General features: G+C 30.6%; 1 protein-coding gene across 3 annotated transcripts in view; it reads left to right on the top strand.

The window, feature by feature from the left end:
- nahoda overlaps positions 1 to 26707 on the top strand; it is a 92687-nt gene that overhangs the window by 50451 nt on the left and 15529 nt on the right. For all 3 annotated transcript variants that reach the window (XM_070636427.1, XM_070636408.1, XM_070636418.1), the window contains exon 3: positions 24201 to 24271. In XM_070636427.1, coding sequence (XP_070492528.1) covers positions 24201 to 24271 — 71 coding nt within the window. The remainder of the gene's footprint in view (positions 1 to 24200; positions 24272 to 26707) is intronic.

The following is a 26707-nucleotide window of genomic DNA, read 5'->3' on the forward strand; positions in this document are numbered from 1 at the left end:
ATATGAAAGAGAATCGGAAAAGAAGTAAAGCTTTACAGAAAATTTTCATCTATTCATGCTTTTTGAGAGAAAACTTTTTGTATCCTATCCATAACAACATGACAGACAGAAATGAATCTCCACTATATTATGATTATTGCTTGTGATATATCAAAAAATGAGACCCGAAAATGTGATGTATGAAAAATTTATGACATGAAAAACAAATTTTTCTATCATATTCAGTTTGTGTGTGATTCATAGGGATCATAGTTGGGTGGAAATTGTCAGAATTTTGGGGAAATTTGATTTGGAAATTATTTTTAACTTGAAATTTGAATTTTGAAAGATGAATTTCAATCTCAAAAGTTGAATTTCGAAAATAAAATATGAATTTCGAATGTAAAATTTGATTTTCGAAAATAAAATTTGAATTTCGCATGTAAAATTTGAATTTTGAAATTTAACATTTGAATTTTAAAAGTAAATTTTCAAGTTCAAAAGCAAAATTTCATTTTCGAAACTTAAATTTCAATTCCAAAATTTTGAAAAATGGCCTTTTTCCCAAACAATTCTAACAAAATCGCCCTAAATCATAAATCTTGAAATCGTGCATGAGATATAATTTCCAAAAATATATTTATGTACATAAATGGATTCTCTATTGAATATGACATGAATGTACATTATTTGTGAATAAATTTTAATTTTCCAACATGAGCATTTTGTGCATAGAAAATTTATTGAGGTTTTTTTCAGAAACTTTTTCGAGATAATTTCATTTTCGTGCTGCTTTTGAAGCCACACAGTAAAAGTTTGAGATCAAAAAATTTCTAATTATTATGACATTATGTTAGAAATTTCGTTGCACTTTGCTAATGTCTGGATAAAGTTTTTTGTCTCCTCGAATCAAGGTTTTATTAAATTTAACTAATTTGAAATGAATTTTTAATAATTTTTCGTCTAGAATAACATCAGTCATGGATCGGAGAGTCTTACTTAAATATCACCTTCAACATTATTATTGTATGGTTCTCGCATGATGTCCCACAGTTTCCTTGATCATTACACCAATCCATCTCAATTTTGTATTCAAAAATCAATTATAAGCCATTTATTACTAATTGAATTGTTTCACTTCATTAAATATTTTTTAAGATCTCTCGACTACTTTTTAAAGTGTATAATTTCATTAATCAAATGGCACATTACACTTGCCTATGCATAATTAAATTAAGAGAATTAATTTTTATTTCATTTTATAAGCCTGAAGTTCACCTCGAAAGCCTCAACTATTATAGTTATTGAAATTATGAGATCTCTTTTTTTTTCTCATAATTAACACTCAAACTGAATTATTTTAATTGTTACATTTAAATTGCAATAATTTATATTTTTTTTTTAACCAGGATGGTAATTATATTCACTGTGGGTATTTATTAACTTAACGAAGCGATGACCGAGCTTGTTATTCTACCAATTATTTTGAAATAAATTTTCATGCATAAAAAAGTATCAAGTGTTGGTTAGTAAAGTGCTCAAAGTGATTGCAGGTATCGCGTATCTGTAACATGAGAGCTTTAATTATGGCTTGTTTTTTGGCTTTGTAAATTGAGGATTTTTTTGAATTTTTGGGTGATTCATGTTGATTACAATATTGTGATTAATGACTTTTAATTACTGTCAAAAAATTGTAATTTTGCCTGACAATTTCATGAATTTTGATTGATTTTGGGCAATGGTGTAACAGGGAGGAAGGGCTTTTGGGGACTTGAGCCTCAAGCTTTCTCCTTTAGCATATTAACGGAATATGTTTCGGAAGCCTAGGATCCACATCATTAAGATCATTTTAGACGGTGAAATAGCAAGATTTTTTGGACAGGATGTAAACTTTTGTTTGTCATTTCACTAGCTGGTTCCCTAGAAAATTGACAAAATGACCCTCTAACCTCTCATTCTTCTCTACAGTCATTTAAACTTACAAAATAATAAAAAATATAATTTTCTCAAATGCGTTAAAAAAATATCAAAGTCCAGCGACAAAAGCAGTTAACTGTGTAAAACTATTATTCATTTCATGTCCACTAACGCCTCATAAATTAAATAATTACTTAATTTATAGAATCGGTCGACTGACTAGAAATTCTTTTCATTAATATCGCAATTTCATGTTCATGCAAACCCATTAACCACAAATGCTGTTCCTTCGGATTGCTTTTGGTTGTCAAATCATTCAAACATAGCATTAGTACATGCTTTTTGCAGCTATTAATAATACATAAGTGACTATAATATGAAAGTTTGTCGAACAAAGTTCACATGGATTCTCTGTCCAATAATGATTGGATACTTTTTTTTTGTGCTTGTTGTTGCTGCTTCTCAATTGCCATTATTGCAAAATGATTCATCATTTTTCCATCTACTTCTTCTATTATTATTGGTCATGTACAATGAGACGGAGTGAGTCAATTGACGAGAGTGTCAATCATAGCCACACATATTAATATTCCCACAATTTAAAAGACATTCATGCAGCATGTTCGAGATTAGTAATCGATGCAAATAAAAATAAACAGGAAATTACAATTCGTCAAATGTAATAAAAATATTGATAAATGACTTCCTTTCCTTTGAGTTTTCCTCAATGAAGCGAACATGCAACATGATTTATTCCTAATAAATTGAATTTCTGTTTATTAATTGAATTTGGCTTCAATGGATAGATGAAAAAAACTAGAAAACAGCAACAATTATTTATGTAATTAAAATTTTAATTGAAAAATCAGCTTGCTCTTTTAATTGCTTCCAGCAAAGCATTACAACATTTTTTATGTTATTATGTTTCTCAGATGAATTAAAAGGGACAACAAAGAATTTATGCTTCTGCAATTTAGTAACAGTTTCACTCGATAGTTTCAAAGCGTAGCCGAACGGCACATGTCTTGCTGTGTGACAGTTGGTATGTAGCTTTTAATTTGGATTGCTACTCTTGTGGATGCAGCGGAAGCTAATATTTTGTTTATTGGAGCATTTTTTAAAGTAAATTAAAAATTGAAAAATTATTTTCTGCGGATGTGCTGAAGACGAGTGGGAATTTATGGGGAAATTGATTATTTGGATGAGAAAAATCTGTACATTTTACGGTCATTGAGCTTTTTTTAGTGTATATCTCTGGCTAATATAGAGCTAAATCTATGCTAGAAAATTTCAGAATCAGTACTAGATCTGCTTTAAGAATTAGCATCTTAAAGGTATTTAAATGCAGAATATATTTAGTTTTGTGCTGCTCATAGTAGCAGCATATCCTAATCTTACCTTCCTTTGGTATAAGGCCGTATTTCGAGACTTTAAAGGAGCTTGGATATGAACTGAGTTTAGATTCTTTAGATTGTGTTAAATAAGCTTGTCAGAACTCAAAAAAATCATAAAAATGAGAAATCTATTTTTGATTTGGTCAGACAGTAACTCCGAAATTCTCGCCTACGTGTTGTTTACAGAAACAATAATCAAAATTCCGACTATTTCTACAACAAGACCACATCCATCAATCAACAAAACAATAAGAACTCAAACTTTCTCAACTGGTTCTTAACTGAGTTCCATTACTTTCAAATCTATTCAATACAAATCACAATCACACCATGAGCAATAATCAAGTCTATTGGTAAAGTGAAACGTTTAATGTTCCTGATGACTATTTCACAGTATTCCCTGTACAACAAAGCCTTTATAATCCACAACAAAACCCATCATCCTTAGAAAAAAGAAAATTTCCATTTAATTACGTCTGTCATGCTCATAAAGCACTGCTCGGGACATAATAAATAAATGCATTTTACCCAACAGGTATAAGCGAAAATGCATCACAAGAGATTCACTTACACGAATGAAATTACATTCAGTACAGTAAATTTTAATTATTTTAATAGATCAAATACGTGCAGATGATAACATTTATTCATATTTTACCTCTTTATTTAAATATTAGCATAATAGTACTTATGTGCATAGATGCACACGTTTATTTGAAAATTGTAAATGGAAAATCATACGAATATGTACCTTTTATAATACGGAAACTGTCAACAGTTATATTTTTTTGCATTAAGATTATTACCATTGATGTTACAGCTACTATTAACATCATTGTGGGATATAAAAAAAAATAATACTTTCATTAAACTTTATGCAGTTTGTAATGCTTTTGAGAGTATTCAATGTTCCTAAAATTTCATTATGCTTGACATAAAATTGAGATTTGTTTGTATGTTGTCTTTGAATATTCAATTACGTTAAATGGATTCTGAATGTAGTTTTGGAGCTTCTTTCATTTTTCTCTGATGGATACGGTATGCAATTGTATTGTTCTCAACATGGAGTCTTTTAGTTAGGGACAGTGTTGATGTCTTGTCATTTGACATAGCTTGGACGGTTTTATTCAGGAATTTATGCGATCTGGACTTACTATGACTAAATTTAGACTGGTTGGCTGATTCTTGAGATCAAATAAATCCTGGAACCTTCGAATCTCGTCCCCAAATCTCCTAGTTACGGCTCTTAATGTCTGGACATCGAAAAATATTCTTCAGTATACTCTGATTCTCTCAATCAGAGTTGTCAAAACTCTTTGGTGCCACCGAACACCTTGTGGTAAGCCACGATCAAAAACTCACACCACATGCGAATCATGGCATTTCCCAAAATATTTAAGCAGCACACTTGTGCCCCGCATCACACAGTATGGACAACACTGATCTGAAACAACATCATTTACCAATTTCATCCAGACTCAATGCCAGAGAGCAAAACACTTTCATTCAATTTACATCACATGCTTTTTCTTGATAAATATTCATGCTCGTTTACAGTCCCATGTCATATCATTTCTCACACAGATTGATAGTTTCTAACATGAATGTCATTTATCAAAATAAAAACTTTTTTTTCTCATTTTCCTTTCTGTTCCTTTAAATGCCAAAATATATAGACGGATGAGATATTATTTTATGTGATGATATTATTTTGTAATAAAAGTTTATATCTTTGACATCCGTGGTAATTTTTCATCAAACGATAAACTTTTTTTTTTATATTCCTGGCTTACCAAAGTAAGTTGCAGACAAAAGGGGGAGGAGATGGATGACAAAGAAAAGTTCTTTTTTTATGATCGACACATACTAAAAAGAAAATATCAGCAAAACAATTAATGGACATTCAAGTTTTCTCATTCGAATGAACATTTTCTAATCGAGCATGTGACAATTTAATTGATGTCTCTTATGACTCAGATGAGGGATGATTTAGTTATTTAAGTTTTTCATAAGTTAATAATGTAAAAGTTTTTATATTGATGGTTTTGTGGAAGAAAAGGCGTTAGTTTACTTTATGTTTGCTGAATAGAGATAATAAAGGGTTTTGCAGCAATAAAATAACTTTTTAGAAAGTTTTAAAGCTTTTTTGGTTTTAAAGACTTTATGTTGTGAAATAAAGCTTTTGTGGAAATGTTTATGTCAACTTGGTCTGAGATAATGAATGACTTTAATGGTTGTAAGTGATATATTTTGATTAAATATGATGGATTACGTCCTTAAGTGTCTTAATGTCTAGAAATTAAATGATATTCATGACGGAAGAGCTTTATGGATTTTTAAAGGAAAACGAAGTTAGTCAGAGTGATTTAAAGTCTGCAATGACTGTCTGCTTTGAACAAACAGCCTGACGAACTTGAAATAATTCAAAAACTGGAAGTTTTTGGATTTGTTGAGCTTGTAATTGACAAAAAAGTGAAATTATGTGAACTGAAAGCTTCTAATCGACGTTGGAGAGTTAATGCTGTAGATTAAGCTATTTCTGCAGCATTAGTTGGAAAATTCTATCATAAATCTTTAGAAAATACAATAAAAAACTCCAAACTTTCCAAAAATCCAATTTATTGAGTCACAACTTTTGTCCCATTAATATTTTCCGGTCGCATGATTTTCAAACTTAATTTATCTGCTTCTAACTTTCTTACTTTACAAAACCAAAACTTCCCTTAAAATTTTCTCATTATTGTTATTAATATTTCAAGTACTTTTATCGTCAACAAAACACAAACAAATAAAGACAAGCACAACCGTAACTATATCCAGTAAAAAAAGCACAAAAACCAAAATCATAAATTAATATCATGGAAAATTTTATATTTTCCTTTTGTATTTTAAGAACATGATAAAAAAAAGTGAATAAAGAAATTAAAAAGAAAATTTTTCCTTAACGACTTGTCGGTTTTTCTTGTATTAAACTTTTCCTCCTTACTGCATCTGTTGTTATGGTAGCAAAAGAATGTTTTCCTTTACATCTAAGTGAATTTAATTTTCATGAAGTTGGGATGGAAAGTGAGTAAGTGAGAAAGAGAGAGAAAGAGAGAAAAAAAACTTTTTTTTTTACCACTTTACTTGTTGTCATGAAACTTGTTTACATGCGATGAACCTTAAACAATTCATTATCAGACATTTCATTCTGTGTGGTACGCGAGGAAGTAATGCATGAGAGAGGCGATAAAAGCTAGCAATTATGGATGTATGTATGTTTCGCTTCAGCAACACAGAACCAGAGTTAAGTAATAGTTACTTGATGTAGGTTATGAAACGAGAATTGTTACGAGAGGTACAGAATAATATTAACCGGAAGTTTTTTTTAAATGGGATGTGATGAGTTTTGGGAAGTATTTTGTCTGTTTGTATTGTTATTATCAGACTACGTGAGTGTTGAGTTGTGAGAAATTTTGATACTGTAATTAAAGGAAAATATTAGATGCAATTTTGAACTATTTTGATCTATTTTAACCGGTTACAGTGAATCAATTCGCATAATTTAATCAATTTGGACCATTTGAACCGGTTCAAATGAATCCTTTTTACTCAATTTGAGTCAGTATGATCCAATTTGATCCGGTTCAGTTTGAACTGGATCTGTCAATTTAAAATGCTTGCTACCAATTTGAACCGGCTCAAAATATTCAAATCAGTTCAAATCTTTTTGCATTATTCATCCAAATTCAAACTAATTTTGACCGTTATTCGAAAAAATTCATAAAATGCGCTTCTGCTGATCCTACAGCACCTATAAACTTCACATAAATTTTTATTCCATAATGAAACATTCAACCATCGTTATTTCACTTATCTTCTTGAACTACATGCATCATAAAAAAATTTCCTTTATCGCTTTTTTATATATACTATTTAATGAATATTGTTATGCACTTTTTTACTCTCTGACACAATATTCCATTATAATCCTGCATTGTCATGAAGACGAAGAGACAAAAAAAATGAGCAAAATTAATGTCAATGTGCATACATGATTTTAATCTTGAATTTTTTATGAGAACATATTTTTGGTTTTAAAAATAAAAATTATGATTTTGCATAGCTGAATATTCATCTATATATGTAGATACATCACATGCATCTGCGACTGAACAAAAAAAATATGTACGAATTGTAAGAATGTAATACGAATAAATATTGTTATTATTATTGTGACTAAGTCAAGCGATGTTTAAAGTACATTACATAATATTCATAATTTAAAGTGTAACGACTTGGAAAATAGATGTTGCATTACAATACAGAAATATATTGTACTAGTGATTCCAATCGAGAAATTTTCGTGGGAAAAATTATTTTTTTACATGATTTTCCAAAAAAGATAAAAACTTCTTTTTTTGGATGGTGATATGACTGCGAGGCATGAAGACGCGTCTTAGCGTAACCACGTGTTACGTATAATTTCTATGTTTTGCATAACATGGGCAGTTTGAATTTGTTTTCTGTGTTGTGACGGATGTAAACATAATAATGTCAAATTGAAATGAAATGAAATTACATTGGTAGACATGCTTGTGGACTTATGCATGGATTATTTTTTGATAGGCAAATTTGGTTGGTATACAAAAAGTTCCTGGGAAAGCATATGGCGTAGAAATTGTATAAAATCAGTTTCCAGGTCTACTTGACACTAGCTTGAAGTCTGATATCATCTTTACTGAGTAGATACCATCGTTATGCTGATCTGAGGACGGATTTCGGGTTTTTCATGGCTTTTTGGTATTTTTAGGAAGCACATTTAAGAACTTTACAACTTAGTCATCAAATTATCTTATTCATACTTGAGTTCCCTATGGTGAAGTTGATAAATGACGTCAAAAATATGGAATTTCTTAATCATTTGATGACTTTCTATGGGTTTTATTACTAATGTTTTATCATTTGATCATTACTGTATCCCCAAATGCCGTATACTAACTAACTTCCTTCGCTAACCGTGCAGATCAATTGTGATCCATGGCATCTTTCAGATGTCACTTAAACCTGACCCTTCCGCCTGTCAATTCAAAATACCAAATGAGAGTATTATTAGAAGTTCAAATAAGTTGAATTTAAGGCCAATCTACTCAATTTTCATCAATTTTTATGAATCAAAGCAAGAAATATAATTTTTATCACACATCATTCATGAACGACCCTTTTGACGTAAAGAACATTCTACGAATAAAATCATCCATGGCAAAAAAAAAAATAAACAAAGAAAATCTTCATTATTTGACTAAAATGAAAGAATTAACACCTCAGCAACAAAGCTAAAGAAAAAATAAATTAGCAAGTATATTTGAACAAATCGCCTATAATTTGCTGATTTAAGATGTGAAAAAGCTTCTAATTTCGCAAGATTTCTGATTGTTAAGAAATATATTTTTAATTATCCACTTCTTAAGTTTACTTTTTTCATTTATTTTACGATTGATGTTAAATTGATGAGTAATGGTTCCGGTATTAGATTATTTATAGATTAAGCTTTGGGATTAGTGATGATAATTGGAATTTATTGGTTCTGAATGGACTTTGGAAGATGAATTCTGACTAATCAAGTGATTGTCATTGAATTTATTAGAAAATCAACAATTCCATACCTGCAACAAGTCCGATACCTTCAAACCTCTATTTTCCATACAAAACACAACAATCCGGCGTCATAGAATATAATTGAGAGCAAAAAAACAGAAGAAGACAGCATAAAAAATGAGATTTTCACATTCAGAATTGCAATTGAAAGTGCTTATATGTTTACACTCTCCTTCCCACTTCTTATTATGACTTTACCCAACGTGTTCAATAATAAAGAATGAGTCTACCGTGAATAGACAACGACGTGAGTTATAATGAGATAGTTTTGCTATTTTTTTTCACTTGCCATCCATTGTTTCAACGAGATCATAAATAAGACTTCCAAACACTCATCACTTGAATGTCAACGGAATCGACTCCGAATGAGAGATTCAAAGAGCAGAAGTTACGTTCCCACAGTTAAGCAATCATTGTAATCAATGTTATTTTTTGTTTGTTCCTTTAAAGATGAGAATTTTTCGTACTTCTAATGATATATTTTCATGCTGATATTTCATTGTCATTAGTGAATGCCTCAAGAACGCTTCTGATGTATTTTGAACATGTTAACATACAGCATATTTATTCGAGGTTAAATGAGCGGAAAAATATGAGTATTTAGGGGGTCTGAAATTGAGTCGGGAGATTAAAAGCGGAAATTTAAGTTATGTTAATTTATGGATTTTTAATTTTTTTTTTGTGTGTTAATTTAAAGCGGAATTGAAGATTTCAAGTTTATTAAACAGATTGTAAATATTAGCTAAAGTGACATAAAAATGACTTAATAATTTGTATGGAATCTAAAAATAAATCCGTCAAAATGAGTGGGCACTCCAATGAGTCAAAATGGATGAATAGCACAAGTTGATTAATCGATACAAAGTCCGGTACCAGGCCGGCGTGACTCTGTCATGTGAATCACTCATCGAAAGTGTTTTTTCTACTGCAAATTATAAGTGGATTTAATATTGAGGCTGTCGCTGCTCTGGTAGAGTTAGTATGTTGGGAGTATTAAGATTGTGCTTATTATGAGGGATGCTACACCCGAAATCTCAGACATTGATCTAAAAAATGACAATATTCAGATGTAATTGAAATATGATTGTCTGAGCCTTGTGTATTTCCCGTTATTCATAGCTAGAAGCCTCTTTAAGGACCAGTCTAAACCCATTCTATTCTAAAATCTTGCTAAAATCCTCAATTTCATTAGAACTGAAATTTAAAAGAACCGTAGCTCAAAAATACATCATTTCCCACCAACCTAACCCTCCACATCCACGAACACTTCCACCTATAATCCTCCATATAACCGATGAATTAAAAATAAACAAAAAAAGCTTGGTATGAGGAAGTTATGAGTCTTAAATACACAGCATAAATATGTCTATTGTTCTCCGTCCCCCTTCTCTTGCATTCTTTCTCTTTCTATCCACCTTGATCTCCACGCCATTTAATAGGTTTAATGAGGTTAATTTGCATATATTTGCGCGTTCATAAATTGTATTATGTGTGTATAATGAGCCCTCAGCGATCCATACAATGAGGCTTAAAATAATTGAAAAATTTTTTTTAACACTTTCTAATGAACATGCATAAAATACAAAATATATCTGAATTTTTCACTTTTTTCTTAATTTCATCGCATGCAATAATTATTATTATGTTTATATTAAATCGATTAATCAAGCTTAGTTACTGATGATAATCTGAACTTATTTTGTTATTTGTGCGTGGACATTACACAAAATTGAGTAGCGTGCAAGCTTTTTCATAAGAAGAAGAAGAAGACAAAAAACTTTGATATTCATCAAAAAGGTGTTTGTCAGCTTGTAACAAGGCAACATGTAATCATTCGCCAAGTGGATATACAGTAGATATAAGAATTAAAATGAGAAAAAATATATAATTGCTCACGAATGTTCATGAATCATTAATAATTTCTGGGAATATATTAACTGTTAATAAGATGATTCCTTTCGAGATTTGCGGGAGAGTTCTTTGAACTTTTTGGATGGAATTTGAGGTAGAAATTGCTTTAAAAGGCAGACTTGTGAGCAATCACTCACTTTTGATGTTGAAATTCACAAAATAACGAATCTGATGCTGTACACAATTTCAAAATGACAACTTTATGACTAGGATGCAACATTTTAATGAACATTTCTAGGAATTTATGCTAAAAAATGTTCTTTGATGATAAAAAATTTCAAAACTCAAATTCCTTCGCTATGAGACAGCTTACAAAGCAAACAGTCTGCAAATCACTGCCTCGTTAATCCAAACAATCAACATTCTGCAAATAAACAAACTCTTTACAACATTCCAATTAAAACTTTTTTTTAAAAAAACCCATCACACAGTCGAACACATAATAATAAAAAAATACCTCTTCATTAAAATTATTTTTCAAACCAAGCGACAATGTCAGTGGCAAGTGAGTGGTGACATAACAAAAAACTGTATCGCACACATCGAAAAAATGGTTTGGTACAAAATAAATTGTATGTAAATTTTTTTTTCCTGGCGTTAAACACCGCAAGGTAAACTGCATGCATTAAATTCTTACCGCTAATTTACACAGATTTTTTTAGCAACTATTGGTAATATCGTGAAAAGATTTTTATTGATGCTAAAAGGCTTAATAGCTGAATTTATTTATTATTTTCAATGGAAAGTCATTAAAGGGTCGTTTCGGGCGATCTATCGGTGGATCCAAAAAGTCCATTAAGTCGTATTTGGCTCATTAAATCACGCATAATTGGCAGTATCGCTTTATCTAATAGAATTGAACCGTCTAATATAAATTCATAAGACTAAAGTAGATATTTATGGCGTTAGCTTCATCCATACATAATAATAGTATAGAGCACATAATGAAGGGTCAGGTGGACTGTAAATGGATATTTAATGTTGCTGTTAACCATCAAAACCTCTGCTGCTTCTGCTCTTGCTACAGTATCGCATATACTTTACGACATTTGCCATTTCCAAGCTTATTTTTTTTTGCAAGCACAATAGTCTCGTGTGGTTTAATGAAAGGAACATGAAAATGTCGGACGTTCTTTTTATGTTTTATGAAATTATTCTTTTTTCTCATGATTTTTACTATCACACAAAAAAAAAGCTCTTTAATGAATATTTTTACTCATTCATATGAAAATTTTATGCTGTTCCATATTTATGAAAAGAACTACAAAGTTGACTAACAAAATGAAATTGTGCATGGCTGTCATATCCCATAATATGATTGCTATTCATATAAAAATGTTCATATACAATTTTTATTTAAAGTTGAAAATGTGTACATTTTCATAAACAAGTGAGAGATTCAAACATTATTTCAATTCAGAATTCTTTATATTTTTTATTTTATTTCATTGCATCACACAAAAAAAAATGCTTTTGCAGCCTAAAATTCATATGTACACGGATTTATGAGCATTAAAAATACAGAATAAAAGGGAATAAAATTGAGCTTAATTTAACAACAGTTGCAGTAAAAAGTGTGAGGCTTGGGAAAAAAGATCTTTAAGTCTTATGTGATGCAAAACCCATAATTCAAATATTGTCTTTTCATATTTTCATCTCCAGCATGTGTAAATACAGCATCGTCATGAAAAATCCATTTTATATCATTATCATTTTGTCATGTTGATTTATGACGTATTTCTTAAGAATTTATAAACAAAAAATCATTTGTTCGATGAATTGAGCGAAAAAAATTCGAAAGCATGTCTGATTATTTGTTTGCATACACTAAGCGATCGCTCTATGATTTTCAAATAAAATAAATTAAACTTTCGAAAAATTTAGACTTTATTGAAAAGATTTTTCATATATAAAAGTAGATGGTGTTTATTGATTAGATGTTAAATTAATTTAACAGAATAGGAATGTGCCTATTATAACAAAAAATCGTTTAAAAAAATTTTAGCAAGTCTTGAGGGGTCTTTTGAAATGGTCTCAGTTACGAAATCATGTAAAATTAGGTATTGATTGCGAAAAATGGAAATAAATACTGTTAAAAACTACAGGTACACTGTTTTTTGTTTATTGATGTTAAATGGCACATGGCCAGCATAAAGGTGATGTCGCGGCATTTTTTTTCCAACACGACAACAGCTGATTATGCATGAAAAAACAAAGTTGTTGGGAGACAAGGTGGTGCCCATTGTTTAAAATAAATCATTAAAATATGTATGGAGACTTAGTTAGAAATTTGTAAGTTTTTGGAGATTAAGTGGCATAACATTTGACATTAGTATGCTGTAGCCATGTAACATTCGACATTAGTATGCTTTAGCTATTGCTGACCTTCGAATGTTGTTAGTCAAATTATATTTCTTCAAAAAAGCGGAATTTTCGATGTCCAAAACTAAATATCATTAATGACTCGTCCAGACTAGGCAAAATCCTGGTTTTGATGCTTACCACTTCATTATCCTCATATAGGTAGCCTTTCTACCTGCAAGCTAACTCTGGTCTCTTCTGACGAAACACAAATAATCTTATATAGTCAAAATTTAATAAATAATCAAGATTCTATGTACGACTTTATCTTAATCTGTTAAAACTATTTCAATCCGATTAAAACTTCATTTAAACTTTCAATATTATTATCTAGTCAAGCTTGATATAAGCTCGTTTATTACTATTAACTTCCAATCTTTTGTTTGTCCTATTTATCAAATTGTTGATTACTTAAAGCGATTTAACACTTTCAATTTTATAAGTATATAATTTATGATAGTTTTCTTTGATAGCATATTGATCACTTATCACAAAGTAAGGCTGCCTGTTCACCACATCACTTATATTCGATTATCGTATTAAACTTTACAACTTTATGCAACTGATAGCTGTCATAAAATTCAAAATTTCTCAATATTTCAACCTTTGAACCCTTTTAAAATTTTAACAGCATAACCAGATGCTTAATATGTCTATTATCACATTAACTGATTTAAAAATTAATAAACCCAGAGGTTAATAAGAGAAAACTCATTTCGATACACCAGAAAAATTGAATACTTTTTTATTCAAATGTTTAGAAATTAAGCAATTATGATATTGACGACGAATGACAAGCCATAAATGCTTAATGACGATTAACGATCTAATCTTATGTCAATTGAGTAGAAACTCCTTCAAACATAATTTCCATGACAATAAAAATCAGTATTTGATATCCATCAAGATAGTCAATTGAATTCAAAATCCAACGACTGAATTTGAATAGAAATCAATTGTAATATGAGACTATAATGCGCTACTCAATTTTCCCACACATCTTTAAGAAATTTCTTCCTCGAGACATTCATTTTTATGACTTGAAATATGCATCTTTTATATGCAAAAATCCTCTTCATGATATTTTTGTGTCGTGTTGTATAATATCGTTCATTCGCTCGTAAACATGTTATAATTTTCACCATTATATTGTAAATCTATAATAAATGCATCTATGTACTTTTAAAATATACATTTAATTCCCATTTCTGTTCAGTTTTCACTTCTTTCTGTCTCGTCTAACAATTTTTTTCGGAACGATTATCATAATTCACATCAGACAGTAGTAACAAAATAAATGGGAATGAAATAGTAAGGACTGGATGACTATCAGATTATGAAAAGAGTTTGTTACCGGATGAGAATTATAACTGAGTATAGTAAATGATGATGTGAAGGATAAATGACAATGTTGTGATGGAGTTACTGCTTTTTTAATTTTTAATGTTCCTTGAGGTTCAGGCAAAGCTTGAAGTCAATTTGAATTGTGTATGGAGTTGCGTCGACTAGAGTTGAGTCTTCTATACAAAATTCTAGTCAACATCAAGCTCTGATTCAATTATATGCTTGTCAGGACATGAAATTTAGTGTCTAAATTAGGAAGTTGAAGCCATACTCTTAGGCAGTCTCCCTAATGGCCATTCCTTAAAAATCAGTTCTTGCTCTTCTCCCAGAAATGAGAAATTCCCAAAAACCTCCTAGAACCGTCCCTAAAAATCCCCAACATAGCCACCCTAAATACACAAGGACATTTTCACAATATAAAAATTACAATAAAAATTATGATTCATTTGCACAATTTTACTCCGACTCACAGTCATCCAAAAGAGTGAGATTTGTGTGAAATTTGTCGCCGCTGTGTCTCATTTAAGTCACTTTTATATTGCATCGTTGGAAATGAAATGGAAAAAAAATAAAACAATAAAAGAGTGTACAATGTACAATCGCCATAGTATTAGCAACATAAATAGTGATTATCAGCGAGAAATATGTGTCATAAACGATCCAATAAAAAAAAAATAAAACTTTTACTCTCTCACTTTTTGTTGTGCTTGTTTCACAACTTTTTGTTGCTTTCAATTGCTACACTGTTTGATATCAAAATGAACTGCAATTCATCTATGTGTCTAGTGATTATAGTCACTTATTGTTATTATTCTTTCTTCATTTATCATGTAAACTGTGAAGTTTAAAACTGCATGATTAGTATGTTGTGTCAGATATCCATTGGCAATGGCCAGCAGCTATTAAGCTTCTTTTCCCTTCTCAGTAATCAACTAATTCATAATCAAGTCGAAAGATCTTTTGTCAAATGAACGTTTCGTAATGTGGACGTGTGATGAATAGTAAGTGATATGCCCAAAATTTATCAATAAGCTGAATGAGCTTTCCTTGGTGGAGATTTTGTCAGATTTTTTAAGACTCAATTAAAGAGCGTGTTTTTGAGAGCATACTAGCTTACTTTACTGGCCGTACAGCTCTCCTGAGATCAATGGCTTCCTTCTGATGATACCTTGACTGGCACTATCGCTGACTTCCGTCTGCCAAATGCCAATACCAAATGAAATTTGCTCTACTTAAAAATACCAGTTGAGCATGCTTACTTTACTTTCAGCTTTCTCTGCATTTGAGGCGCGCTCATTACCTGCTAGGGTCTATCTTAGTGTTCCTGAATATGATTGCTTAGATCTGCAAATGCCAATTGCAACTAGAATCAGGAAGCATTTAACCACATGTGTTCAGATACAATTTACACATAAATATTGATTCTTTTAATTGTGATCTATTATTAAACCCAAAACGTGCCATTACAAATCAGTTGCAGCTTGTCTATTTCCCATTAGCTAATTCCAAGTATCAATATAAAATCAAAAAGCGAATAAAACTCAATAGCACACAAAGAAGCAAACACAAGCCTCTCAAAAGTAAACAAATAGCCGCAAAATTCCTAAGAAATCTTGTGATTCCATGATGTGATTGTTTTCGGTTTTACCAAGTCACATGAGTCATGGAAATGTCATCAAAATATTTCATAAAATATCCTCAAGGGTCAGAATTCCATTTGACACTCAATAGACACCAAAAAAACAAAAATAATTGAAATATTTAAATGAGAACTTAATCATGCCTTCTGTCATCGATCGCAATATATGTCTGGTGAAATCCAACAGAATGTCAATCAACTTTGCAACATTTATTTTCGTGATATTTATTTTTATTTATTGCTCACCTTATTTAATTTTACGTACGAAGCGTTAAGTGACTATGATTTATGGTATTCATAATGAATGCTGACGCATTAAAGTCATTCAATGTAAATTTTGAAAAAAAAGTAAATAAATTTAAGCATATTCAGCAACAGTCTCAAAGAAGGTAAAAAAAGTGCCTTTCTTTCACTGCCCATAAAATATTCAATTAAGCATTTGATTATGGCTGGGTCAGCTGCATTACCTTGCCACATATGTTAAGCATTTTGTGGCTGAGTCGTAAAGATGAAGAAAATATATGATATTAAAGGTTTTAATGCTCATTTACACTTGCAGACCTGCTTCACGCTCACTTTAAAGTGTCGAACGCAAATCATTTTACTTATGGCAATTGACGTGTTACACACGAAAGAATTTGAGTACATACACCGTTGCCTGTCGACTTTGTAGCTTTAATAATACATGTCGAGTCTCGTTTGGTTAAATGAGTGAATTGAGCTCTCAAGTAGCTACAAGACTTGAGCATTGATGTTTTTTCTGGAATTTTTTGGGGTCGATCGTCAATGATGTTAGGTTAAAATTGATCTTTTGTTGCTTGTGACACTCTAATTCAATGAAAAACTGATATTTAGTGCTGCATAGCTCATGATCATCTCTGAATAGTTTGACGTCATTTGTGAATGACCCCCTTAAAATTGCAACTGAACCTGTGAGAAAGAATGAAAAAATTAAGTAAATTTATCGTTTATTGAATTAATTAAATCTACATTACCTGTAACCATCACGATAGTTGTATGCTCAATGTTTCGTACCACGCGAATGAGAGTCATAAAAAATTTTTAATGAACATTAATGGCAGAGATTTTTTAATGTCGTTAAAACATATAAAAGAAGGACATGAAAATTGATCCAATTTAGATATTTTTGCTCCGTCTCTTTCCGTCTCACGTTCGCTAATAACTAAAAAATAACAAGTTTCGGCATATTTGCTCTATTTAGCTACGGTGTAAATGAAAATTTTTACTAAATTGCCACATAATTTCAAATTTATTAAACCATTTTCATCTAGACTAAGGCAGTGAGATTTATTTATTTATTACTGTGCTACCACATACAATAGAATCAGGTTCTGTTGCGCAAAAAATCATGCACGTCAAAACAAATTAATAACATCTGCAGGTGAATTAAGTCGATTAAGAATCAAGCAATAAAAAATGAAGAATTGCGGTCAAACACGAGCGAAATTATAATATATGTAAATATCCCGAGTATTGTATGAGATGGAATTTTTGTCGTGTGTTGATTGTGTGACTGAATTTATAGCTGCTAGAAGTCCAACTTTGTGGATTTATTTAAGATTGTCCTGAAACAAAAGCCATAATCAGCATCTAAATCCTCTTGAGGATGATCTTGCAGTTGTCTTCATCCATTCTACAGCCACACAAACCAAAAATGAATTTCAAGATTGTAAACAAAAATTCCATGTCAATTCAAGGTCGACTCTAATTCTTAATTCTTTTACCGCCCGGGAATATTTTTTCATTTGTTCAAACTAATTTGCATTAATTTAGTTCATTTCTGGTGCTGAATTCTTTTCCTCAACAAGGAATAAAAACTATGCATAAATAAATTCCTTATTATTAGCATAGCAAACTCAACATTATTCATTAAGCATAACATTAAATTGTGTACATTATATTGCATTAAGCACAACGCTCAATGTGAATGTGAATTGCTTGATTTTAATACTAGTATTTATGCTGCTTCCACTGTCGTTGCCTTTTTCCACCATAATCGTCGTCAAAGACAGAGGAAGAATATACGAGTCGGAATCATCTTGCAACATTGTAGCCTTTAAAATTATGTGCATATAAACATTTTTATTAATTAAACGTTCGTGAAGTTGCGAACGAAAAACTGCATGGCATGTGAGATGTAGATCAGGCAAATGTTTATAGGAAATACAGAAGAATTTTAATGAGAACTCGACGTTACTTAAAATCCCATTTAAATTGCATATTTTTACAAAGATGCAAATTTCGTGAAAGAATTTATTAAAAACTGCAAAATAAATCATAGAGAAGGTCACAGCTATTCCACTTTCATTTAAATATCTGAGGATGTTCATGGCAGAATCTCGCATCTATTCCAATAACAAAAAATCGTTTCCATTCCAAGAAACCAATAAAATTTATTGGCAATCAACGCAAAGCAATAAATCTCGCATTTTTTTGTTTCGGAAGGAGGAACAAGAAGAATTCGTCGCTTCAATGATAGAAATTAACACAGTGATTCCGTTTTTGTTCTGATCGCTTCCACCACCACTAGTGATGATATAAATTTCTCACTCGAGATGGTGGAATAAAAAGTTTTTCATCTTGGTTGCTTTAATATTGTAGCTACATATGTGTGGTATGAGATCCTTTGCGGATATTTTGGATTGATTTTGTCATGGTTTGGTTGGATTTGGGATAGTTTTTTTGGTGATTGATTAAAAAACATGTGATGCTGTTTGATGCTTGTGGATCGGGTGTAATTAGAGCGTGATTAACTTATCATATTGATATGACTTGTCTAGACTGTAAGACTAGTTGTGGGAAGCTCTAAAGTCTAAATTAGAGTTTTTGGAGATCTAAATAGATTCAGTCAATATTTGTCCTGAAGCTTAATGACATAAAATCGAATTGTCGACCATTTAAGCCACAACTTTCATAATTATTATCAATCTAAGCTAACCCAGACATTTAAGACATTAAAAATGACTTTCTAAACATAAAATTCAGCAATAATAATTAGATTCATTCCTTAAAAGCTCATAAATAAAAGCATGATCCAGCAACAACAACATCCATGCATGAGAAACAATTTAACAACCCAAAATCCCCCCTAAAGCCACACGAACTTTTTCTATGGGAACTAAATTCACCATAGATTGAGATGCTAAAAGAAAAGGAAACGAATTAATTCGATAAATTTTATTGTCGCTCGCTATCATTATCAATTTACTACATGAATTGCTTTCCCTCGAAGCTAACATACTTTCAACTTCTCATACATATAAGGGAAAATGTCTTATTTTATATTTTTATTCGGTAACTATACATTTGAGATGATTGTAAATTATATCATTTTCGTATTTGAAACTCATTAAGGCAATAAAGCTTAAAGTGAAAATTTTTGCCATATTTTGAGGATGGATAAAAAAATGAAATTTAAGATTCATTCTCTTGTGCATGCTGCTTACATATTGAACGCTGATAACGTTAAAAAATAATAAAATAATTTTTCTTCCTTGCTTGTGCTCTCATCCACTGTCTGTGATATAATAAATTTTCTCATAAGCAATTTTCTTTTCTTCTTTGCTTACTATCCATATTGGCGAATGATTCTTCATGCTATCTTAAACACATGTTTAATGTCTGCATTTCAACAATAAATAAATAAATGGTATCTATCTTTCCTTTTGCTCCTCTTCTCTTCTTCACCTCCTGCTTGCTACTTTCTTCCTTATTTATTTCATTATAAAATATGGTTTTATCGAGTTTATTGGTTTTGTTGGGCTTTAGGGCGCATTTTTTAAGAGTAAGGTCGGACATAGTTGTTATGGCAGGGCAAAGATTGTCCAGGAATCTAATTTACTTGTAGTTTGACCCTAATAGAATAGAATTGTCGAATAAAGCAAAGTACAAAGTCGACCTAAATTTTATAAAGAAGTTTGTTGACTTGAGTCGACTTTTCTATACAAAATACGAAGAGCTCTAGACTTAGATTTGAATGAGAATTTGAGCTTTAGGTAATATGTGCGTTACAGCTGTTTGAGGAGATTGCACTACTATGCCAATCCGGCATTTTGTATTACAATACAGTGCTTCTTATTTACCTACTTTATTGGCCTTTAAGATCAATGTTGATCCTTTTGATGGTACCTTAAGCTTGTTCTATAACTAGCAATATCTTACCAACTTCCGAAAAGATAGAAGCCGCTAATATTTTAGTCGTAGATGACAAAATTATTCGCAAAAATAAGAGAACATTTAGCCACTTACTTTAGTGACTTCAATCTCTGGTCTATACTAAAAATCTCTCTTCCAAAACGCCACTAAAGCTATTGAAATAATCCTCAATATCAATAAAAATTACAATTAGTACAGACATCAAGACAAACAACAACATTAGACATACATAGTAAAAATCCATCCCATTAAAAAACGAGTTCACAAAGACTACAGCTAGGAGCAGCAATAAACATACTAATGTAAAAGAGATAATTTTTTTCTTCATTGAATTAACTTTTTTGTGCCTTCATTTCGAAATGATCTCGCATCCATCCTATGTACACAGAGAATTGAGAAATATTGATCATGAATTGAAACAAAATCAGTAAAGAAGTGATGAAAAACTATCATGACATAATCAAGAAGTATTAAAGACAATTTGAGTTATGTGCCATGAGGCATAACAAGCAGGCACGAAGAAATTTCATCTTCTTTTTTTATTATTTCTTCACATGAAGGATTCGTAGGGAAAATGGCATAACATCCAATTCACTATTTGCAAGTGAATATCTTTCTAATAACTAAATATTATACAGACAAACTATATATTTTTGGAAAGGTCTTTGGATGTATTATCTGATTATGTTAATTATATTAAGTTTGAACCGGTTCAAAAAAACAGTTCAAACATAGCGAGAAAAGAACCTTTAATAACTTTAGTATCCTTCCATTAATTTTGAAAATTCTTTTTTGTCTGATAGCCTATACGTTTGCCATCAACTTTAATGGTTTAAATTTTTTTAAATCGCTGGAACATCTCTTTTTTGAGGCCCCCAAGTTTTACACTAAAGTGACTGGCATTTGAACATGAAATAAGATATTGAGCTGAAACCTTTTGTAATTGAATTCTATTTTAAATAGCTATCGAATGATATATAACTTATTGGGGTTAGTACGTACATTTTGCCAATTTTTCAAAAAAACTTTTTTGACATAAAACTCAACCATTACATTTTTGGCCATAACTTTTTTCCAACTAACTTTTATAAAATCAATCTTTTTATGGTTTATTAGTCTTTCAAAAACCTTTAATTTGATATATAATATGTTGGGGATAATTCAAAAGTTTTGACAAAAATTCAAAAAATAATTTTTTCATACATTTTCTATAGAGAAGAAAAGTAAAATATATTTTTTCATCAATATTTAAGAATTTAACTATTAGAAATGGTAAATTTGTTATCAATGATAACTTTTTTATTGATTTTAATATAAATAGGAAATTATCTCGATGAAAAAATATATTTTACTTTTCTTCTCTATAGAAAATGTATGAAAAAATGATTTTTTTGAATTTTTGTCAAAACTTTTGAATTATCCCCAACATATTATATATAAAATTAAAGGTTTTTGAAAGACTAATAAACCATTAAAAGATTGATTTTATAAAAGTTAGTTGGAAAAAAGTTATGGCCAAAAATGTAATGGTTGAGTTTTATGTCAAAAAAGTTTTTTTGAAAAATTGGCAAAATGTACGTACTAACCCCAATAAGTTATATATCATTCGATAGCTATTTAAAATAGAATTCAATTACAAAAGGTTTCAGCTCAATATCTTATTTCATGTTCAAATGCCAGTCACTTTAGTGTAAAACTTGGGGGCCTCAAAAAATGATGTTCCAGCGATTTAAAAAAATTTAAACCCTATTAAAGTTGATGGCAAACGTATAGGCTATCAGACAAAAAAAGAATTTTCAAAATTAATGGAAGGATACTAAAGTTATTAAAGGTTCTTTTCTCGCTATGTTTGAACTGTTTTTTGAACCGATTGAACCGGTTCAAACTTAATATAATTAACATAATCAGATAATACATCCAAAGACCTTTCCAAAAATATATAGTTTGTCTGTATAATATTTAGTTATTAGAAAGATATTCACTTGCAAATAGTGAATTGGATGTTATGCCATTTTCCCTACGAATCCTTCACATCTTCTTCTTATTTATAGTCGATGTTACTACTTGTCAGACGATATTACATATTCACATGTTCAATGTTCAATGAGTAGCTATAGCATGCCTTAAAGCATTGCATATCTATCTGGTTTTTCATTTCAAGACCAAGTGAAAGTGCATAAAAAATAAAAATTATTTTCCCATAAGAAACATCTGATTGAGCAATATCCAATAAAGCATGTAGATGTATATATATGTTGCTCATCATATGCCGCACGATGTGCTGCTTTCATAAGACAATACAACACTCGAGACACAAGATTGTAGCTGGTTTTGCGGTTCATAGAGAATATAAAATGAATTTTAAAATTTATAGAGTGTACGGAAAGTGATGTTGTTGCCTTGGGTCAAGACTTGACATTTTTCCAACAATTTTCTCTTAACACAATAAAAAAATAATCTTAAGCATGCTCATAGACAACGAATAACGACGATGAAAATAGATGTTGTTGATGATGATTGTGCCCATAGGTGAGGATGAGACAATTTATATCTGCACATCCACACCCAATGGGTCAATTAGAGAAATTGAGGATTTAAATAAAATAAAAATTGTATTTTTATCGTTGTATCTGTCTCTTGACATTGCAGGAAATTGTTGCCAATTTCACGATTTTCAAATTTAATTTTATTTTTTTAAATCAAATATTCAGCGTCACAGCGCGCAGAAAAAAGAGGTGGAAATAAACACAATTACAGTGGAACTCAACAAAAATTATTGAATAAATGAATGACGATGAATATTTTTTTTTATTATTTCTAAATTAATTTATCGATAGTATTCAATAAATAGCCGCGACATCCTGGTGCGCTTGAAGTGCTGAATGAATAAAAATTTAACGAATACTGAAACTTTTTTTTTATGATTTTATGAGAATGAAAAGTAGTTGAATGGGAAATTGTTTTTATAGTTTTTCTGAAAAAAGCGTTGATGAGAAAAGTTGGCTGTTGTTGGGAAAATTAATTTTTTTCTGTCGTGGCTTGATGTTTCCTTGTGAGAATTTTTGCTAAATTTCTGTCAATTGTAATCAATATTCCATCATTTTGGCTGTAATAAACTATTTGATAGGCTGGTCTGTAAAGCGGAACGACACATTGCAGTAGAGTTCTCTTTTATCATCAACATGGACCAAAATCAGCCATCAAGATGTCATCAGGACACTATTATGTCTTGACATCAATTAACGGCTATATTGTGCATCTCATGAGTGTCAAATTGCTTAGAATTCCTCTCCTTACTAAATGTTAGACTACATAAATCTTTGCCTTGCATTAGTATCTAGTTAATAGTCAATTATGCTTACTGAGGTGTGCATGACCATCTTTAATGACTATCTCGTCTACAGAAATAAAAGCAGAATTTACTACGGCATACTTTGCATGATATGTGATACTAAATTTAGTGAAAATCAGACTAGAATCTTTTAAAACCATCACCAGACTACCAAAGTCTGTTAAATTCACATTTAATTCACACAAAACACACAGCTCGTTCCTTCTTGATCAAGGTACGCCAACAATGATCTAAGTCTACCCCACCCTAATATTCTTAATTGAATAAATTCAAATTTGATGATGCGATCACAAAAAATAACAACAAAAGCTTTGTTTTCTTGACTTTAACTTTATTTCATTGCCTACATGTCTACATCTATCTATTTATATATTAACTATTTTATACTTATACTTACTGACACATAAACCCTTATCATACATACGTAGCTTCTTTTCCTTAGTCTCTGAAAGATATATTGTAATAACTTTTTATGTCTTCTTTATTTTAGGCACTTTAAAAACATCATTTCTCTCTGGATCTACATTCAATGTGACTTGGCATCTTGCTTATCCACATCGAGTAAGTAAAAGTTTATTTTTTTTCTGGAAATTTTGCTCATTTTACTTGCAAAAGGGGTTTGAGCTTCTTTGAGTACCGTGGGAATTGATGTTTCTCCCTTCACATTAATGGCAACAGACTCTTGACAACATTTTGATAAAGATGATCATGAAATTTTGATGATGTAGATTGTGCAATTCAGGCTTATGGCATTTGATTTTGAATTTATTGGTTTCAACACATTTTTTTGCTGCTAAGGAATTGAAGATGAAAGCAACAAACTGGGTGGTATTTTTAGAGCAAGACAAAAGTGAATTATGCAAATTTATTGCGTTCATATTTTACGCTTAACAGCACATTTGAATCAATTTTTGGTATTTAGAGAAGATTATTGGAATTAAGAAGATGATGAAATGATGATGAAGCTTTTGGCTATAGAGTATTTTGGATTCTTAGCTAATTTTATGGATATTACCGTCGTTTTTGAATATTTTGAGTTATAATTTGCAAAATACTCTCACAGACAGTGAGTATAGCTACCTAAATGAGCGCGTCATGGGTCATGAGATTGAGTATGCTAAATTTTGGGTCCACACTCCATGTCTGACCGAGATAGTCATGGCAATAACCTAGAAATGATTCATAAAAGAATTTTGTGATTTTTAGGACGGAACCGGTAAGGAAAAATTCCCCAAAAATTCTCCTCAGCCTCAAATTCCAAGTAAGCTTAACATTCATGCAAAATCACATTTGTTGCCCACAGCTCATTCCCCAAATATGACTTAAATCCTTTAAAAACACCAAAAAACTCATAAATCGACTCAAAAATATCTTCAAACCATCTAAATCTTTACAATTCTACCCTCAATAAATCAGATATTAAACCCCTGCACAACCCCATCATTCCATAAACCCTTAACTTTTTATTTCCTTTCCGTTCTTCAAGTAGCATTTATAAAGATGTTCATAAATTGTAATTCATGATTGTCAAATAGATAAAAATCGCAAATTGAAATAGAGCAAAGACTAAGTTGAGTTGATTAAATTTTTATAGCAAATGGATTTAAATGCTGACGCTTGAAACTTTTTTTATTATTTCTCGGTCGATCTTCTTACTGTTTATCGTTATGATAATTCACATTGTTATTGGTTCATGTGCAACTAAAATTAAGAATGTAGAACAAAAAAATGTATAAAATAAATTGAAAAAATTACTAATTTGTATGCAGATATTATTCATAATGTTAATTATGACAATTTGCATAAAATGAATGATTCAGCCTTGATGGAGCATACATACACATGACACTTTAATTAAATGCACATTATTGTGAATATAATTGTGCATTATTGAGAGGGTGGAAAGGAGGCAACAAGGGAACATATAATGAATCACTCGATCAAGAATTCCACACTCGTAGATGTTTTAAATTACTTGAAAATGAAATGAAAATTATGTGATGAAGAGTTGAAAAAATTATTTACTTCAATTTAATGAATGTAATTAATATGAATTTTAATTCGGAATGACGCGTACGCACGCACTTGGCATGCACTTTGGGGAGTGTGTTACGGTAAAGCAGGGGTAAAATTGCTGAAATTTTTAGGGTTCTGCCCAAGTTTGGTCAAGATCCGCAGGCCTGAATTTCCTGCATTTTAGATATACAGGCCTGCAGTTTTGGGCAGTAACTTATAGATTGTTGTAGACTGCAGGGTTGCAAAAATCATTAAATTACAGAATCTCAATTTAGTAATATTGAAAATTATTCTATAATTAAAATATTGGATTCTCAATCGATCCTTGTCCCTAATTCACGTACCAATTACCACCCATCCATCAAAAACCCATTCAGTCACATGCATACTTTTTTAATTTTTAATCATTTTCTCAATATTTAATATTTTACGTTATATTTTTATAACGTCACACGTTAATTAAGAGCTTATTTCTCGAATGGATAGTTAGTGATGACTATGATGCAATTGTCGATTGTAATTAAAATAAAATATAATCCCATTAAGGTTTACAAGTATTTTTATATGTCACAGATTATTTGAAATATGAGAGAGCATGAGAGATTCAATCAAAATTGATTAATAAGCTATTTTAAGAAGGAAATTGAATTTTTTTTTCATTTCATGTGCAATTGAGGTAACATTAAGTTATTATACTTGAGGTGTATATGAGGAATGGAAGAAATTATGAAGGTAATTGAGGTGTTTTGTAGTTATGTAATGTATGCTGGAGTGGAGTCAAGGGATGGTTTGGATGGTAAATCAAAATGGAAATTTTGAATCAAGTTTTTTCCCCGGAATATCTTCAAAGTGTCTAAAATATCAAAAGAACCTTGAAGGAACCGCTAATTAAGACTTTCTATCAAATAAGAAATTCCAGCGAATTTGGTTAATTATATCAAGATACATAAAATTTCAAGACATTTAGAATTTCTCTGAAAT

Source organism: Chironomus tepperi, unplaced genomic scaffold (genome assembly GCF_022539635.2).
Source record: "Chironomus tepperi strain 1889 unplaced genomic scaffold, CSIRO-AGI_Ctep_v1 contig_11, whole genome shotgun sequence".
NCBI lineage: Eukaryota > Metazoa > Arthropoda > Insecta > Diptera > Chironomidae > Chironomus > Chironomus tepperi.